The sequence below is a fragment of the Strongylocentrotus purpuratus genome, unplaced genomic scaffold, assembly GCF_000002235.5.
Source record: "Strongylocentrotus purpuratus isolate Spur 01 unplaced genomic scaffold, Spur_5.0 spur5_scaffold_20, whole genome shotgun sequence".
Taxonomy (NCBI): domain Eukaryota; kingdom Metazoa; phylum Echinodermata; class Echinoidea; order Camarodonta; family Strongylocentrotidae; genus Strongylocentrotus; species Strongylocentrotus purpuratus.
Window position 1 is genome coordinate 25,223,586 of NW_022145606.1, and position 20,327 is coordinate 25,243,912.

The window sequence follows — 20,327 nt, forward strand, 5'->3', positions numbered from 1 at the left end:
GAGGAAATGAAATTTGTTTTATTTTCAGAATGGATTTTTATGGAAGGGACCAGAAGGCACAGGCTTTGATCATTTGGACCGCCTCTCCTTATGGACTGTTCACACGGCAGACAAACTCCCCATTACGAAAACTTCCTTCAGAATGCAGCATGCAAGTAAATGCCAAACACATTACAGCCCATCCTAAAACGATTACATCTGCTCGGTTAAATAAGTTCCAAGCAGAGTTATGGTGAATTCTTCTATGTTTGGTCCCCTGGAGTCCTGAAAACGTACATTACCAGGAATTGCAACCCCCAGAGCACACAAATAATAAGGTTATCATGTAACCCTTGTTTTTAAGTTAGCGCACTACAGACAGGGGCCATTGCGCAATGACAAATGCATGGTCCCATTACCATAGCATGATTTAGCATCAAGTAAAACATTATCAAGCAAAAGTCTGAATACACCCAGGCACACTCAATTCCAGGCGCACACTAAAGAGCTCACACTTTTTACCTGGAACAATGATGGTACATGTGGTTTTTATCATGACTTGAGGAGGATAAGAAAATTAGCAAATTTCAGATGTAAATACAGAATGTTTTCTGTGTCAATTAGTTGCTGCTGCATATGAGTTCCCTCATACATGTACATGAGCACATATTAGCGTTCATAATTTCTGGTGATACGCAACGATAGTTTCATGACATCATTTTGCCCCCAAGGTTAGGTAAACATGAAATGAGTTATCATTGTTCACAACCTATTTTTACTTTTCAGATGTTAATGCAGTATGGTTTCCATCTCAATAAATTGCTGCAACATATAAGGTCCTGCATGCACGATGAGCACATATTAACATACATATTTGATGATGTATCACCAGCAGCAATAGTTTCATGACATTCGGACCCCAAAACCAGTTAGACATGATTTTAGTTAATGTTGTCCTTTTTGGATTATTATGATAAGGAGATTTTAACCCTTTCATCTCTAAAGCAGTGACAAAATGATACAAAATCAGCCATTCCCAATCATAATTGGAAGAGCATCATATTGAGCAGTGACACAAAGACGTAACTCCATATTTTGCCAAAATGATTATTTGATATCAAAATGTTCAGAAAAATGTGGGCTTTCCAGAAAACAGACTTTATTCCACTCAATTGAAGTCAATGGCTAGTGAAACATAGACTTAACTCCTTAAGGCCCAAGTACTCAGTGACACATAAACCACTTTTTCTCAAGATGGCCAAAATGGAGATACGTCTTTGTGTCACTGACCCCTCAATATATGATCCCACTTTCAGCTTGGTAATATGCCTCTAATGATAGTTTGTATGCCCTTTAACGCCTGGGGGTGTTTCACAAAGATTTTAAGTCAAACTTAACTCTAAGTTGGACTTAAATATTATGGAGAACCATTTGCAGCCTTACAATGAAATATATCAAGAATTCAAGTATTTTAGACTTTTCATAAATTCCACATCAAGAACATGACATCTCCCATGATAATAGAAACTATGAATGATTTGAATCAACATTTAATGCCTTTTAGAATAACTTTTACAAGATATTTTCAAGGATGCTAATGGCTTTCCATAATTGGTAAGTCCAACTTAGAGATGAGTTCAACTTAGGATCTTTGTGAAACACCCCCCTGCAGCCATAATACGTATTTACCTTCATTGCTTGGCTTCGGGGCCCACTTCGAGGATTGGCTTTGGCTTATCACATCGTATAACGAGTCTTCACCACCTAGTACCGGGTAACACAAGAAAAATAAATATCAAATATTACGATTGAGAAAAAACATACTAAAAAAGCAGGGCTTAAATTAATCCAAGGCCATCAAGGCCATGGCCGTGGATGCCCCTTTGATTGGCCTCAATGCCCCTCTCATTGGCCTTGGAGATGTTATGTGCCCTTTCCAATTCTTCCTATTTGTGCTGTAATATAGGAATGTGTCCTACAGAAAAGTGGCCTTGCCCTACAAATATTGAAATTAAAGGCCTGCTAAAGATACGTTTAGATACGACGCTGTGAAATCGCAGAGGCTTTGATGAGGCAAAGTGTAGTACGCATCACATTTCTGTGTCTAATTACACAGAGCTCACTGAAGACAAACAAGACCTTAGTTGTGCGCAACTGGCATCCTATTACACATGCAGTCACTATGAATATGACTGACAAAGAAAGCGGACGAAATATACAGTTCCTCAGGTAGACAAAGGAACATCCCTTCACTGCTATTATGTAAAAATGTGTAGAACAGGTGTCACATGCATATTTACTTTTTACATAATAGCAGTGAAGGGATGTTCCTTTGTCTACCTGAGGAACTGTATATTTTGTCCGCTTTCTTTGTCTGTCGTATTCATAGTGAGTGGCCTTTGGCAGTTTGCTGCATCATATCTTAACAAGCCTTTAAGGCCTGTACACTCACATGTATGACGCTGTAAACTGCTACGGTTAACCAAGGATTTATTTTTTATTTCAGCGTACTTTGGTGCACTGCACTTCACATGTGTGTATCTTAAAACACACAGATAAGTGAGTACGCATAGGACGATCGGTGTGTCCCCACTTAACATTCATTTAGTACACATGAAAAAAAGCCACTTTCGATTTAGCACAGCATATATGTATGGGCCTCTAATGATGATGATATAGATTTATGATACTGAAATGACCATTGAGATAAAACGTAACTTGACAGTAGCATGGTTAGGACTTAGGAGAGATCAACAGGAAAGTTCTCTGCAGTATATCGAGGAAATGAACAAACTGAACCAATGATATTTAAAGGGTCAAGAATATTGAAAATATTAATGGATACATAATGAAGAAAAAATAAGGTAATATTACAGGTACAGTATGTAATAATGTATACATGTATATGGAATTAACAACTTAATTATTTGTAACCCTTGTAAATAAAAAAAGTGTGTGCGTTATTCTTAAATCAAGAACGGAATGGGGACTCGTTGAATGACGGCTTTGTTCGATACTTATAGAAATAAGCTTTAATATTTAAATTTCTCAAGAAAGAAATCAGGAAAAATCTCATTTTCACATACAACAAATTGACAACAAACTGGGGTATGAATGATTCAATTTTAAGCTGTATATATACTTTGCTTACATACTCAGTTCATAAACTTTCTTTCTTATTCTACAATGTTAATCTCCTCTATGAACAACTGCTTTTCTTTCCTTCTCTCATTCTCCCAATCTTTCCTTCAATCTCAATCAAAGAATAGAACCCCTGCTTTTTACAAACCGTATATCAAAATGAACGTGATGGGACAATTACACAAACATGGAAGAGCATTTCTCTGCTCTTTGTATCTGTAACCTATCTACTATTTACCTTCTTAAAACTTGTAAAACTTTTGTAAAACCCTCTTTCACAAGAAGTTAAAAGGAATGCTATGATGATGACATGTCTAATCAATTATTTATTTGCCTACAGAGTTTTAAATGAAATGTGAAAACTACATTTAGTCTATTACTATTGGGTGCCAACACCTATCGACGAAGGCGACACGTTTATTCCTTTACAGGTACTATGTCCCATTTGCAGGCCCCAAAATGAAAAGGTTAAATTCCAGCAGCATTTAAAAGATAATACTAATTCAGAACTTCCCTAAAAAAAAAAGGGGGGGGGGCTTGAAAATGTCTTTAAGTGGGGAAAAAAAAAACTATTAGTTGTCAAATCGAGCTATAGAGCTAGTAAGTAATAGTCTGATTTTCAGACCATTGTACCGAATTGTCATACGTTTTATGCTGCGCAAAGATTCAATTAGTTTAATTTTGGCCATTTTAAGAAGTGGGTTATTGATGTAGACAAATGCTCATGTACCCTTTACAGCTCTTTTCATGTATGTTATTACCAAAGAAGAATGAAAACCAGTCACTCACTCAATAGGGTCTGACAGTGATGTCTAGCAAGTAAACAGGTTTCCTTGCATAATTTGAATATTAGGACACTGCTAACGTTTAAATTTCACAGATAGGACATACATTACATATTCATAATTCCCTGCAAAGTTCTACATAATTTGATGTTGCCTGCAAAAGGGATATGGTATCTTTAAGCACAACATCAAAATATCATATATTATATTATATCCCACTGCTGCCACCAGGAAATCAAACATTTAAACTGCCTGTGAAACTGGAAGAAATTCAAACTTTAAACTCCTGTTGAAGAAGACGACACCTTAATTCCTTTACCTCTGAAACTATAATGCGTCTGCTGCTGCAGTCTCATGCGGTTGCGGATTTCGCTGGGCTTTACCAAGGGGTCGTGGACCACCGCTTCAGAAGAAACGGATCTCTTGCGGGGTACAAACTCAGGGGTGTAGCCTATTGGAAGGGGGTTTGGGTTGGCACCATCGAGAAGGGGGTGGGGTTGGGGTTGGGGTTGGGAGGTCACGGTGCATCATGCAACAAATATATGCATATATATCAATACCATCAATTTCATGCAGACCGATTGGGTATTATACAAATTAAATTAGATATTACATGAAGGTACAGGTGCATTATATTGACATATCAAAATATTATGAGGATAGAATGGGTATAAAAATGAATTGGAAGAATCAAAGGAAGGAATGTGGAATTTAATAATTGTAAAGTCAAGTTTATACAAGATTAGAGTACCAATAAATGCAATAAAGGGGAATTTGTATGTATCAATATAATGAATACACCACAGTTGAACAAATAAATCATAGCATTAAATAATGATTTGTATTATGCACAGAATAGTCATGGACATATTAAAATTAAAAGTAAGAGTATGTATGGAGATGAAAAAAAAGATGTTGGTGTGATGTAAATGATAACATGACACAAAACAGAACACATGGAACCATATATAAAGAAAACAAATATTGAAAATTAATTTGTTCAAATGTAATCAATGAGAAAGGAAATGCATTTTGTTTATTAAAGATATTTATCAATTCCAATTTGAAACAAAAATCGAAGGACATTCAAAGGATAAAACCCAAAGAAACGATTACAAATTGATGAAAATGAATTTTGTGGTGGTACACATTATTTTGTAATATTCAACACAAAAACAAAAGATTAGAAAATCAATAAAAAGGACCATACAGAGATGAAAAATGTGTTTTTGAGATTTGATAATTCGTGGGAGAAGATGACAAGACCAAATCAAGGAGGAATGGAGGACAAATTTAGCAAGGACAGACAATAATTATAAGTAAAACAACCACCACATAAATAAGCATCAATTACAAGATAAAAACCGCATAGTTACATCACAGGTACAGCACATGTATGCAGGTAAGGGAGGAAAGAAGCAAAAACAAAAAAGGAAATTCATTTCAGCACATTGATGACACAGTGCATTAATTGGAAGATGCCATTTATTAAACAGGGGGTTGAGGGGAGGGAAGGTAAGCCAACAAATTTGAGGGATGGAAGGATGGAAAAATGAAGAAAGGATAAATTAGAACAAGATTCAGGATAGTTATTACTGTTTCACCAATTCTATTTTCCTTTTGTTTGTTTTTTCAAGTTCACTAAGCCCAGAAAAAGGAAGTATCTACCAGCGTCTAACTAGGAGATTCTCATGATGATGTTCGACTGCTGCATTTAGAAAAAATGGATTCAACAAACACAAGGTGGAGGAAAGGAATCTTGAACTGTGTCACACGATAGCAGTATATATCTCATCATTCTTATAAAATCATGCAGAAAATATATGTGGCTTTCCTTAACTAAATAGGGACTCTGTCACTCTGTAGCTTCAAGCAATTGACTTATTTCTAATTGAATCATAAGTTCCTTTGTTCATAACTTTTTTTTTTACTTCTCTAAATTACAGAGAAAATTTCCTTGCATTAAAATGTCTGACACACAGTTTGAATTGAATAGAATTTCTTGAGGGATAGGAACGGCGAGCTTTATTTCAGACCATTGCTACAATTTTATGAGAGGATTCTAGATAGCCTCACAACCAGGTTGGACAAATTTATAGGGAGCAAAAAACATTAATGTAAGGGTAAAAGCAGGCTGAATTCATTTAGCAAACCCAAAGACCCTGTTATGCTTTTTCATTTAATTCTGCAAAACAAATAAGTATATTCTGACTTGAATATATACAATTTCACCATAATTAGTCGTGGAGTTGTTAATAATGAGAAAGAAAAAAAATTATATAGCTCCTACAACACCAGCAAACGAAATGCTGGATCCAATATTGATATGTCTATATAATGCCATTCCCATATTTAAAAGTATACAGATATCTTTGTTAAATAAAAAAGAAAGAACATGCATACTCGGTTTTACAAGTAGATGCGTATATTGTATAATTGGTGAATTCATACTAATATACATGATTTAATTTGTGCAGGAGTCTGACAGGGTTTTAATTGTTCATTTGCATCCAAGCAACTTATCATTTTAAGCCCAAAGTATCGATAGAAAGCTAGCTGAGGAACCTACACAGAGATGTATAATATGTACGACTTGGATTTGTTATGACGGATTAAAGAACAAATTTCAAATCCAGGTCAAAATCATGCCACTTACATATATGTATGCTATCAATTACAACAATCATATCATATTGCTATACAGGGAAGTGGTATATCTATGATGCATAACACTTCAGACATTTAGGAGGGCTTTGTTTCATTCATATATGTTCATGTATATCAAGGGAAAAGCTTTAGTTGGATGCAGTCCTTATGAGGTTCATACAAATTCTCCTCTTTATAGCCTTGACATATTTATCTATCTCCCATCTCAAAACATGGTGTTACTGTCATTTTTTCCTCTCCATATTTTTGCATTCCTTCTTTTTGAAATGTTCTTTTGCAACATAAGTCTTTTCCCTACACTCCTTATTTTCTCTTATTTCTGTCTACCTTCCAAGTCTTGGCTTCTCTATTTTAAATTTGTAAAGTACATTTGAAATAAGGTTGTATAAAAAGAAATAAATAAACAGATGAATAAATAAAGAATTATTAAAGTAAAATACAAATCTTGTTTTCTTAAAACTCTTAATCACCATTTTCATTTTGTTTGTCTTTACTTTTTAAATTGTTATTTTTCTATTCACTGCCTTAAAATATATTACTTGAAATTGTTCTAATATTGACAAGAACTGATTCAAAGACACAGACAGCCTTGCTAGAAGTTGATTAAAAGGAAAGAGATAATGTAAACCTAAATGTGATGCAATTTAAATGAAAAAGTACATGAAAAAGTAATGTGAGGAAATAAACAGATGAGGTAATGTTGGCATCTGAATTTCACAATCAACAGTATATTTATATGAATATGTACTGCATGAATACATATTTGACTTATGGTACGTACATATAACATTTACTATCATCATGGGACCCACTAGCTCTAAACAGACGTATACAAAACTAGTATGGTGTCTGTGAAGATATAAAGACACTACAAAATGCAAGAATATATGATTCATTCCATGCAGAATGGAGTAATAAGGATACATATTTGAGGGGAAAGTTATGGCTTGTGCTTTACCTGACGTAGGGGTCTGGGAATCATCTAGCGTGACGTCTCTGCTGAAGAAAAAAAAAGAAGGGAAAATAAATTGTTAAAAGGAAAAATAATAATAAAAACAGAACATCAAAAAAAGAAGACAGTCACACATAAGACATGTGTGGTATACATGCATTCAAGCCCTGAGTATGATCTGGGCCCTGTTTCATAACAAATTTTGTTCAACAACAAGTGTCATATTTTGGTATCAAATTTGCTCTCAGCTATTAAAATGCAATGATTTCAATAGCTTAATAACTGTTACTGTAATTTGTTTTGTTTTAGCACATTTTATGAAACAGGGCTCTGGTGATAGAATAGTCCCGCCGCGGCACTTATGTCCTTTGGCAAGACGTTAATCTACATTTGCCTCTCTCTACCCAGGTGTAAATGGGTACCTGATATGCTTGAGCGCTAGTTACTTTGGCAGCTCGGCTACAACCAGGGTAATACGTGTAAAGCGCCATGAGCGTCAGAGCCTGGCGGATACCGGCGCTAAATAAATATCCATATTACTATTATAAAGAATGAAACTTGATTCTGGACCATTCAAGAAATCTACTTCTATTATGTTTTTTTTTTTTGGGGGGGGGGGGGAGTTTACATATTTTACAACAACATTCAATGGCAATTGCCAGCATTTTGTAGGGAAAAAACGACAAGATTTTGTTACTGAACTATTTCCTAAATAGATAGTTAGATAGATAGAAAGATACATACTGTAAACGCGGAAATATTTGCGGTACAGTAATTCTCACAAATATCGGGCTGAAGTCGGTGTCCGCAAATTTTAGAACCAGCGAAAATATAAACATGTTTTCTTATGCTTGTTCTGAACCGGCTGAATTAGGTGCAACACAAATTTAAGAACCAGCAAATATGTTTTGGGGTCGCTCAGCGCGAAAAATGAATCGCGCGAAAATAACAGTCTTTACAGTAGATACATATATATATGAATACATAAAGACAGAAATAATATTTTGTTAGTGAACTTACTGGGGTGAGGGTAGCTCCATGGGAGGTCTGTTAGATATGAAAGGACTTGGACTGGGTGGCTCCTCCACCTTGAACATCCTTTCCGTCTCTCTCCTCTTGTCAAGTGCTTCCTTCAGAAACCTGTTGTAGATCACAGCTGAATAGGGAGGGGGAAAAGAATATTGATGCATGAGATTTGGTCACTACATAGTCAAGTAAAGTCAAACCTGCTAGAGCAACCACCTGCACATAAGACCTATTCTTATCTTTCCTGTGAGTGGTCTTTATAAAAAAACAGGTTTCCTCGTAATAGGTTTAGAGAGTGCAACAACTAATACAGAAAAAGGTTTAAAATAAAAGTAAAAGTAAAGAAAATCATACACAGCCAACTACCTCCAAATACCCAAACCCCTCACCGCACAAATATCTCAAGTAATACTACCCAGAGCTGCCAACATTGTGCAACCAAAAAAATGTGACTTTCGATTGAATTTACATAATTTTCAAAGAGGAAGTTCTGATAACCTTTAACTTGCCCCTACTTTTTCAGAAGGAGGGGATCACAATGTCGTAACTTCCATTCACAAAATGCTATGATGTACAACAACCCTCTTAAAACATGCATTCCCCCGTTAAAACCTTTTTACCCATTCCTAACCAAACCATACTTAGGCACTGCAATTTTTAGACCACTCCTACACACAGTGCATACTTTGATCTCTGAACAATGAGCAGTTCGCTGTCACTAATCATTGCAGTGTGTGTATCATCCACAATACGGTTACCCTCTGCTATCCCGGATAAAACATGCATTCCCCTGTTAACACTTTTTTACCCATTCCTAACCAAACCCCTACTTAGGCACTGCAATTCTAGACAACCCCTACACACAGTACATACTTTGATCTCTGAATGATGAGCAGTTCGCTGTCACTAATCATTGCAGTGGGTGTATCAGCCACAATACGGTTACCCTCTGCTATCCCGGATAAAACATGCATTCGGATTCCCCTGTTAACACTTTTTTACCCATTCCTAACCAAACCCCTACTTAGGCACTGCAATTCTAGAAAACTCCTACACACAGTACATACTTTGATCTCTGAATGATGAGCAGTTCGCTGTCACTAATCTTGCAGTGGGTGTATCGTCCACTAGACGGTTACCCTCTGCTATCCCGTCCGCAGCCGAGTTGATGTCCTCACACACGGCCACGACTAGCGTTGGGATGGGAGCCACCATCTTTAGGAACCACCTGAAGAGAACAAAATCAATATTGAAGGGGTGTACCAAGTCTGATAAACATTTTAAAATCAAAATCTATGATGACTTTGTGTACTTATAAGATGTTCCCTTACAATGTTTCTAATGACTGCCTTTGAATTTTCATATTATTGTTGGTTTCCTCTTCCCTCAATACAACATTATTATCTATATAAGGTTCCAAGTGTTACAATGAATCAGTGTATTCAATATTTCATATTGTTCAGTCATCCTGGAACCTCAACTATTGATATCGATATCCTATCAATATCACACTAAAACAAAGCCATATTTACTGAGGTAAGTCAAATTTGTTAATTCGCTAGTCAGAATAATATAGATAATAATATTTTATGGCTTTGTTTTCTTGTGATACGAAAAATATATTGCTTTCGCTAAGAAAATATTAGACTTGTCTTTGACTCATCCAATATTGTCATAGCTCGAGCAGTATATTCTTGTATCACACTCAAAGCCATCCAATATATTCCCCCAATCAAAGAAAAATATTGTTGCTATGTCGGTCATACTTGAGCAGTTCCAGCGATGCCTTCCGCTGAGCTGCGTAGACCAGGATGTAACCGTGGTGAACGCGCTGCTCCCTGAGGATGTCCCCTAAGTGATAGGATGAGATCTCAAAGTCCACCCTGCACTTGGTGTCGATGAGGAACATGTCACAGGTGATGGAGTTCTTCTCGTTGGGCGTCGCCACGCAGTTGTGGCTGGTGATGGGCGACAGAACCAGGTCCGGCTGGAAGGGGTCACCGCAAGGCATGCATAGCCCAATCCTGAGGGGGTGGAAAGGGGTGGAAAGGGGTGGAGGAGGTGTTGGTGGTGGGCATGGTGGTAGGGGTAGGGGGGAGGTGTTATGCAAAGGAGGTCAAACTAAGGTCATCATAATTCATTGTTACTTTTTTATCAAGCGAATATTAATTTTTTCTATCATTTTATTAAATTGTTATTATTATAATTTGTATCGGAGCATTCTCCTTTTCCCCTTTTAAAATGCAATAATTTACTCAAAATTGCCAATTACATCAGTCAATATTTGTTTTTATAATCTTCTGAAAATGACTCCAAAGATCATATATCGAGCGCCATGAGCACCGAAAGGTGGACCTGTGCGCTATACAAGTAGCCACTATTATTATTATTATTATTATATACAGACACTATCTAAGAACATAGTGTTTAATACATAAGAACTTAATACCACAAGATTATTATTATAAACTTTGAATTCTCTATGAAAACAGAACCTAAATAATGCCATGAAGAAAAAAGAAAGAAAATGAAGTAGCAGCAGAAAATATAAGAATTTCAATAAGACGCAAAAACGGCAGAGGAATTTAAAATGAAATAAATGCATTTAGCAAGAAAATAATAGTTTAATGGAAGCAGAAAAATGAAAATGATGATTAATGGCAAGGACATAAGTATGCATTGCAGGATAATTTGAAATATATAATCATGATGTACCGTAGAGTAGCAATATAAGTTCAATATATAAGATAGTGTGCAAAATGAAAGGCTAGCATGAATGAGAAAGACTGGTGTACCTATCTAGAGAGAGGCTGTAGTTGTGTGTCCTGAGAAAGGGCAGGACCAACTCGGGTGAGAAAGGATCACCACACGCTAAGCACATGCCAATCCTACCATAGGTAAAGGACAGAGTGTGTGCAAGAAGCAGATGAGTTGATGGATGGTGTAGTGATAAACATGCACAGATAAATGGAGTGGAACAAGGGGGATAGAGAGTGTGTCAAACAAAGAGAGACATACAGCAAGAGAGAGAGAGAGGGAGAGGGAGAGGGAGAAGGAGAGGGAGAAGGAGAGGGAGAGGGAGAACGAGAGGGAGAGGGAGAGGGAGAGAGGGAGAGGGAGAGAGAGAGGGAGAGGGAGAGGGAGAGGGAGAGGGAGAAAGGGAGAGGGAGAGAGGGTGGAGAAAGAAAGAGTAAGGGAGAGAGTGAGGACAGAGAGAGGACAGAGAGAGAGAGAAAGAGAAAGTGAGAAAGTGGAGTGTGCCAAACAAAGAGAGAAAATAAAGAGTGAGAGAGAGAGAGAGAGAGAGAGAGCAAGATAGAGGAAAGAAGGAGAGATAGACAGTGTGTCAAAGAAAGAAAGAGAGGGGTGGAGAAAGAAAGATTGATGGAGAGAATGAGGGAGAGAAAAAGGGAGAGCAAGAAAGAGGGAGGAAAGGAGAAATAAAGACATACAGTAACAGAGAGAGGATGGATATGGAGAGAGAAAAACAGAAAAATACATATATAGAAAGGGAGAGAGGGGAGAGAGAAAGAGAGAAAGAGAGGGAGAAAGAATAGGGAACAGGTGAGGTGAAAAGAGAGTAGTATAAGAATGGAAGAGTAATGAAAGGAGTGAGAGAGTGAGAGAGCGAGAGAGTGAGAGAGTGAGAGAGTGAGAGGGATAGAGGAAGGAAGGACAAGGTGGGATGGAAAAGAGATTTGGAAAAAATGAAATTGCCAAAAGAAAAGGGAGGCAGACATTCTTTTCAAGGGAACAGAGAGAATAAAAAGGAAAGAAATGTCAAAATATGGGAGGGAAGAAAGGATGGACCAACACAAGTTTTTTTAAAGGATGGCGAAGAGACACACAGATGCACAGGACGCAAAGTGCAGTAAAAAGAAACAATTACATTCATGTACAATACAATGACAGGCAGGCAAGAAAGAAAAAGAAAATTAGATAAATACATGGTGCAAAATATGGTGAATAAATAATGAGCTATGCAAAGCAATAAGAAAATTAATATGATATGGATAGACTGAATGTATATATAGTCAAGCAAAACAAATATGGATAATACAGCATTTGATATAAGAGTTAGCTATAGCTTTTATGGTGTATAATCTTAGCATCATAAGGCGTATAGCATGTACATGATTTGAGCAAGTAATGATTAGCAAGAAATGAAGTAGAGCATCTAAAATGAAGCTTATGCAGAATAATATTATGTATTAATCCAAACATAGTAAACATATTATGTAATGTATATAAATGAGCTACAAATACTAGTGAGACAAGAAAAAGAAATGAAAAGGGTAAGAATGAAAAATGTAGAGAAACAAGAATGACATAAAAAGAGATACATCACCCAAATAGACAAGGGATATATATATATATATATATATATATATAGACGGAATGAGACGTTAATAGCAACAAATTGAGATACACAGATTGGCATTGAGAAAAGAAGAAAGAGATGACAAAGATAGATGAAGAAAATGAAAGAAAGAGGGGGAAAAGAAATAGAGAGAGAGAGAGAAAGAGCAAAAAACAAACAATATATGGAGAGGGAGAGAGAGAGAGCGAGAGATGCTAAGTAAAAAGCCAAAACATACTAATTATCCCAGAGCAGAGTGTATAGAAACAATGAAAGAGCAATTTGTTATTTAATAGAAACAGAAAGAAAAAAAGAAAAAGATGGATTTAGCTTGAGAGAGAGAGAGAAAAAAAAGCCACAATGTACTAGTTATCCAAGGGCAGAGTGTGAAAAAACAATGAAAGAGGAATTTTTTCTTTAAATAGAACAACAAAAAAACAGAGAGGAAAGACAGAGAAAGCTTGAGACATCAGCTAAATAGTCTAACAAGAAGAGAAAGAGAAAGAGAGGAATGATCAGATTCAACAACAAACCGGCTACAAGAATTCAGAGGTGCAAACCTGAAAGCATTGTCTCCCCTATCTCCTCTGTCACTCTCCACCTGGTTGGGCGTCCCGCTGCGATACTTCTGACCTGCGACCACGGATCTGAGGGCGTCCTGTATCTGAGACTCGCTGAATTTCTTCCCGTGCCACAGGGTCGTGTTGTCTGGAGGCACGTTCACGATCTGGCAGTTGTTCAACCTACAAGAAAAAAGACCCATTTTATAACGTAAGTTTCCTCTATCACAGTCGTAAGAAAGGATGAGCAGTGTCTAAAGTCAGAACTTGTTTATTGTTTGCAAAATCTTCTGTTGTCTTTGGGAAATAGTACAGCAAGGATTTAGTAACTAAGGAACAGGATCTGTAGGACACCTCAGGGTTCAAGGTTCAGGGTTCAAAGTTCAACGTGCTGCAACACCGTGGCTTACCTGCGGCACAACATCTCTGCTTTATCCCTGACCTGAGCCGCGTCCGCCTCCGGACTGGTGCTGCGACCGAACATTAGCACTACGGCCAGGTCCCTCAGGGTCGTTGAGTTGTACTCCTCCTGGTCGGATAGAATGGTACGTTCCAGGGAGTCTTGGATGTACTGGAAACCCTCCAGAGATGTGAAGACACAGATACAACCTGGTGTAAAAGAAGGAAGAATAAATAACATTTATTTGTCTACTGAACTGATTTTTCCACCGTTAACAAATTATGAAATACACAAAATACTGGATACTTATTCATTTATGCACAAGCAGTGCACTCCGTGATACATGGGTGGAAGTATGCTTTGAAAAGGGGAAACAAAGGCTTTTTATGTAGCACTGTGAACTGGTCTATTGGGTGAGGGCGCTAGATAAATGAACATAAAAGTAAATAATGGATAAAAAAAATAGCAATGTAAAATTCCCACTTTTCAGGCAATATCATTATTTGAATTGCTACTGACCAACAGATGCGAGACGTTTTTGCAGCTATTGTATACTGCCGTACTTGCTTAGCTGACCACCTGTACATGTACCTACACATGTACCTGTAAAGAACACATCCTTTGTTCCCTTCATATTCACCTGAAGGAACACGTAAGACAATAATTTGCCTACAATGGCCACTTCTTTCTCTAGTCTCCCTTCAGTGCTCTTCACACTCAGAATATACATCACATCTCTGAAGTTTTTTCAATTGCCAGAGCTATTTTTGTTAAGCTTTCTAGAGCAACATCGCTCCCCACTCCCATCTATTTCTTCATCAACAGTGACTTGGCAGACCTGCCAACCTCTGGAGTTTAAAAACTTTATTCTTTAATCTCCAAAGTTGTATTTTACTGACAAAAATTGTATCAACCAAAAAAAAAACAGACTGATATGTGGATCAATGCAGACCTGCCAACTTCTGGAGCTCAAAAACTGTATTCTTCAATCCCAAAAGTTGTATTTTTCGAACAAAATTTGTATTCTTAAAAGTAAACACGAACTGTTACGTGGATCAATGCCTCTTACCATCCCTACATACAGGAATAAATTTTTCAATGGATCATTGGTTGAATACATGCATGATTTTGTCATGACTGTTGTGTTCGATGAACCAATGAACATCTCCAAATTGCCGATGTGAGATGCTTGTAGGATACTTTACAGGACAGAATGGGCATTTTGCCATTGAAAATGGCACAGACACATAAAGAAAATTATTTTTAAAAAAATATATTAAAAAAAAATTTAAAAATAAAAATGAAAATGAAAATCATATTTTATTGAGGAAAATCATACTGTCGTATTTGCTTCTAAAATTTGTATGAAATACGACTAAATCGTACTGGTTGGCAGGTCTGTCAATGCCTCTAACTTTGGGTGAATCTTCAAGTGTCTCTCTCCCTTCTGTTGCCTTCTAAAGGGTTGTCTAGGGGAGAGGATTCACCAGGAGACAACGAAGCTCCAGACAACTCTCGCTACCAATGAAGATACAATGTCTTGCAGTCTACATTTGTATTACCTTGCGGTGTGAAGCTTTCCGATTGGAGTTGATTACTAGGATGAGTGATATCGCCCTCTATAGTCTTCAGATCGAGGCTGTATAGAACCTTATCCAGCGTGTAGTCACCATCGTACGATTGCGACTATGGAGAAAAGTGATTAAGATGGACCAGATTTAATACTCCTTCTGTAGACTGTGTCTCAATCATGAAAAACAGAGAACCCTATGGCTTGTAACTTTCATACCAAAATATTTGAAAGTGCTGAAATAGTCTTCGAACACACAGCACCTCATTTTGAGGCGTAACTGGTGTACTTTTCCGGTCAAAAGTAGATCCGAGCTTGAGTTTAATTTTCTATTTTCTATTTTGAATTTTTCAAAAAAGGAGTTCCTTGTATGTTTATAATCCTTTCCCTCGCCAACAGAATTACCAACGTTCTCATAGGATAAAGTAAGGTAGTAAAGTAGCTGAATGAATGTGTGCAGCTTGAAACATTCTTGGCATTCATCTACAGAATGGCAAAAATGAAAAGTGCTGATTTTGAAGAAAACAAAAATGACACATTTCTTTTTGAACCTAGATTTGTTCCCAATTACCATAACAATCCAATATTGTGTTTTTAACAGCTCTTTATATTAACCCATAAGTTCAGACTTTTTTTTCGAATTGGCAACAATTACTTCCACTTTCCACTGTTTCATAGTTTAAAAGAAATTAAAAATGTCTATTAAATGAAACAGTGCGAATGAAAAGTAAACCAGTATCAACAAGAAATTTTCACTGTGCACACCAAAAATAGTGATCCTAACTTTCCCTCTGCATTACTAATTTAGGCCGAATATACTGCAAACGCTACTTATCGTCGGTGGGGTGACAAAACCTCATATCTCAAAAATCATGAACTTTCAGGAGAGCGCAAAAACATTTCCTGTCTCAATAAAATTAGTGCTGTGACACCGTCCTTTGTGTGGAACTTGTGAAAAAACCGAGACAGGAGGCGTTCCATGGATTTATCAGGTGGTGTCGTAGGCCATTAGGTACACAATTATGCAAAAAAATCAAAATCTCAAAAAATTGAGATACGAGGTTTTGTCACCCCACCGACGTTATACTTTTTTCTATATCACTTCTTTGTCATGATCCACTTTTCAAGATGTGTTCATCAACTACATACATGTAAATGTTCTGATCACCAACCAATTTTCTTAAGTTGAACATTAAGTGTTATATTTATGGTGTTGTATGTTCTTGACAACATAGTGGCGATAAATGAATTAATCTTTTAGATTACCTGTAGATTATACTTCATGCAAAATTATTTTAGAAATATATAAGTGTTCATGTATGCATAACATAGAAAAACTGTGGAAACAAAAAGAGTGTGTGAAAATAATATTGTATCAGTTCATATGAAGTGGCAGTGTCAATGTTAAACAAAATCAATATACATAGTTTAGAGCTTGAATTCAAAATTGAATGGTATGTGTGTACGGTTAAATTAGCAGTTGACTCATATACATGTATGTTTTAAGTTTGTCCATGCATGGAGTGTTAGAAAAGAAGAACAGAACTTATCTGTATGCACAGTTTCATATCTTCAGGGAAGAAAGTGTGAATTTAATCAGTGACCTTTGACCCGTATAAAGAAACATGTTTTACAAAACAAACACATCACTCGCTAATGAACCACACAGCAATCACAGGACAAAATACTCCAATGCAAAGAGTCTACATCATTAAATACCAGTAAATGTATTTCCTTGAAATGAAATTGTCCTCTTTGATTTTTTTTTTCCCTCTTCAAATTCTAATTTCCATTTTGCTATTCATTGGGGTAATGTATGTTATAAACTTCTAATATGGTGGTTTAATGATGTATTTCATTTATAATCTTGATAATTTAAAAAGAATAAATACATGTTAAGGAACGATGTGGAATTGTGAGTAAAATTAATCATCAAAATGGATTGTGAAATTAATTCTAGACCATGGAATTTGATAGAATATTGGTGAAAATTAAAGAAATTTGGTTAGATTATTGAGACTTGTGTCATACGTATACCTGGGAATAATTCCTTCCGCTGCCCCGAAATGCCTGTGAATTCTACAAAAGGTCATGCAAGATTAAAGATTCAAAGAAATAGAAAGCCAGATTGTTTTAATTAATTCAACAATATATGTTAGTAACTTCGTACTCTGTTTAAAAACAGTCATGGCTGAACAGAGAAAGATTCACCTCATGTTAAATTTGCATTTGATAGGCCATTTTTGTAATGAAATCAACTTTAATGACTTGTTGAGTGTTTCATTACAAATTATTGAATTCACCTGTTTCAAATTAATTGTATTTCAATAGTCAGAATGTGAATTGCATACATTCTGTGTTGCTAGGTAGGTCGAGCCATAATGTTTGTCCTACCTAGCAACAAATAATGTATCCAATTCACATTCTGACTACTGAAGTACAATTATTCATAACGCGTATTTGGCTTGCGTATTGCTGCATATTTATGGCAAGCCGTTTTAACATTTATTCCTATTTCTTGATATCAAGAAATTAATTCTTGATATCAAGAATTACCATTGCTTTACAACAGAAAATCATTTCTTGATATCAAGAAATAGGAATAAATGTTAAAACGGCTTGCCATAAATACGCAGCAAGTCGTGAGCCAAATACGCAAATGTGTGACTGATGCATTGACTATTGACTAAGGGTAATTAGTTAGGGGGGACTCTTTCCGACCCGGACAGAATCCATCTAGACTACTGAGGCCTGAAACACAAATCTTCTTGACAATACAAAATCTGAAAAAGCCTGAAACACAGAAGCCACAAAGCCTAAAACCATGTTAAAATCTGACAAATCGCATCCCTGTTGACATTGGTGCTTGCTTTAATACATGCCTCTACTGTACATTGTCGACACTTCTAGGCATGCAGTCCCATACCTTGATTTCGGTGTCAAGTTCATCGGCCAATCCATCCTCACCAACGACAATGATGTTGAGTTTGTTGTTTGAGTCGTCCCAAGTTCCCAATTCTTTGATCGGTGATCTGCGGAGCAAAAATCAAACAAATTGGGCAAAATTGAAACAAATATATATTTAATGTCCCTGCCCCCATGCTACTGATTACAAGATCTATGAAACAGGGCCCTGGGGAGTGTTTCACAAAGATCCTAAGTTGGACTTAAAAAATATGGAAAGCCATTAGCATCTTTGAAAATATTTTGTAAAAGTTATTTTAAAAGGCATAAAATGTTGATTCAAATCGTTCATATTTCCTATCATCAAGGATATTTCATGTTCTGGATGTGGAATTTATAAAAAAAGTCTAAAATACTTGAATTTCTGCTTTTGAATATATTTCATTTAAAGACTCCAATGGCTGTCCATAATTTTTAAAGTCCAACTTAGAGTTAAGTTCTACTTAGGATCTTTGTGAAACACCCCCTGGACCACTAGCGGGCACCTGCAAGTGTCTTGTTCAGAGTTCCAACTACTACTTCCAATATCATATTCAACCTGGGACCCGCTTCACAAAGCCTTTTTTCAATCACAAATGACAAAATTCAGTGACAAATCTGCTGATGACCAATCAGAAGCAAGGACATCAGTAGCTTATAACAACAACTGTCATTTATCACTGATGACAAGTTTTGGGAAACAGGTCCCAGGTTTGGTGAACGAATACATGACAAATCATTCTTACCTTTGATAAAAATTAAGTCTAAATCTGAATATGTAATTGCAGCCAAATATGGCAAGTTAAGCCTCTATTTTAAAAAGTTTATATTTGAGTTGTAGTGGACTATATGTTTTTGTCATTTCACATTCCTGTACATGATTGTAAATAGCCAGTTGGCTTTTATGTTATTTTTGAGTACCCAATAAAAAAAAAAATTAAAAATAAATAAAAAAAAATCTTACCTCTGTACTGTTCTCTCTATGCAGAGTTGAGTTAGTTTCTCCATGCACTTCTCGCCGTAGTAACAGCTGTCGGTCGTGGGATTGTGTACGAAGGCAAGCTGTTTGAGCAGCATCACGTATCTCTCTAGATTCATCTCAGACAGCTTCTGCCATCTGTGGGAATAAGGGAAGATTTTAAAATAAGTTGAATACATGAGAGGTTTGAGGAGAAAGTTGAGTTCTGGGGAGAGGTGACAAAAAAATTTGTGAGCGTTTTCATGGAAGAAGATCAGAGAAAAAAATTATATTTTATGACAAGTAACAGCTTTAAAATGAGGCCCAATTTGTATGCCACATGTTGGTGTAGTCCCATATACATCTTTCTGTGTACAGTGCTTGTTACTTTACCAAGACTAGGCCAAATTTCTTATCATTTTGATTCTAGAACCTTGCAGTACAACCTTTTCTGACCGATTCCACACCGTTTCTTTCACAATGCAATCGCAAGACCAGAACTCAACTTAAAGAGAAGGTTGAGTTCTGGGAAGAGGTGAAAAATAATTTGTGAGCGTTACTCATTCTTATTATGCAAGTGTGGAAGAACATCAAATAAGACATGTTCTCTGAAAAGCCTGGCTCTTCAAATGCCTTCATATTCTAAATATGCATGTAACATCGTAAAAATCGGGGGGGGGGCGGCTTTTTACGCCACGTGTTCGTGTAGTCCCATATACATCTTTCTGTGTACAGTGGTTGTAACTCTACCAAGACTTGGCCAAATTTCTTATCATTTTGATGATTCCAGAACCTTGCAATACACACATATTCCTATATGCTAGATGATCAACCTTTTCTGGTCGGTTCCACACCGTTTCTTTCACAATGCAATCGCATGACCAGAACTCAACTTCATCTTTAATCTTTAACTGCATGTTTTCATAATCATTGCTTTATAATCACCATACTAATCTGCACTACATTGTAGCTTAGCAGTGCAAAGA

The 20,327-nt window shown here is 36.5% G+C and overlaps 1 protein-coding gene across 14 annotated transcripts in view; it reads right to left on the reverse strand.

Annotated features, from left to right (window-relative positions):
- LOC588152 (rho GTPase-activating protein 35) overlaps positions 1 to 20,327 on the reverse strand; it is a 110,399-nt gene that overhangs the window by 65,648 nt on the left and 24,424 nt on the right. For all 14 annotated transcript variants that reach the window (XM_030993082.1, XM_030993089.1, XM_030993085.1 and 11 more), the window contains exons 8-19: positions 19,348 to 19,500; positions 18,367 to 18,472; positions 17,478 to 17,519; positions 15,433 to 15,556; positions 13,881 to 14,079; positions 13,471 to 13,653; positions 10,317 to 10,574; positions 9,618 to 9,778; positions 8,545 to 8,680; positions 7,531 to 7,571; positions 4,225 to 4,356; positions 1,669 to 1,743 (exon numbers count right to left, since the gene is read on the reverse strand). In XM_030993082.1, coding sequence (XP_030848942.1) covers positions 1,669 to 1,743; positions 4,225 to 4,356; positions 7,531 to 7,571; positions 8,545 to 8,680; positions 9,618 to 9,778; positions 10,317 to 10,574; positions 13,471 to 13,653; positions 13,881 to 14,079; positions 15,433 to 15,556; positions 17,478 to 17,519; positions 18,367 to 18,472; positions 19,348 to 19,500 — 1,610 coding nt within the window. The remainder of the gene's footprint in view (positions 1 to 1,668; positions 1,744 to 4,224; positions 4,357 to 7,530; positions 7,572 to 8,544; positions 8,681 to 9,617; positions 9,779 to 10,316; positions 10,575 to 13,470; positions 13,654 to 13,880; positions 14,080 to 15,432; positions 15,557 to 17,477; positions 17,520 to 18,366; positions 18,473 to 19,347; positions 19,501 to 20,327) is intronic.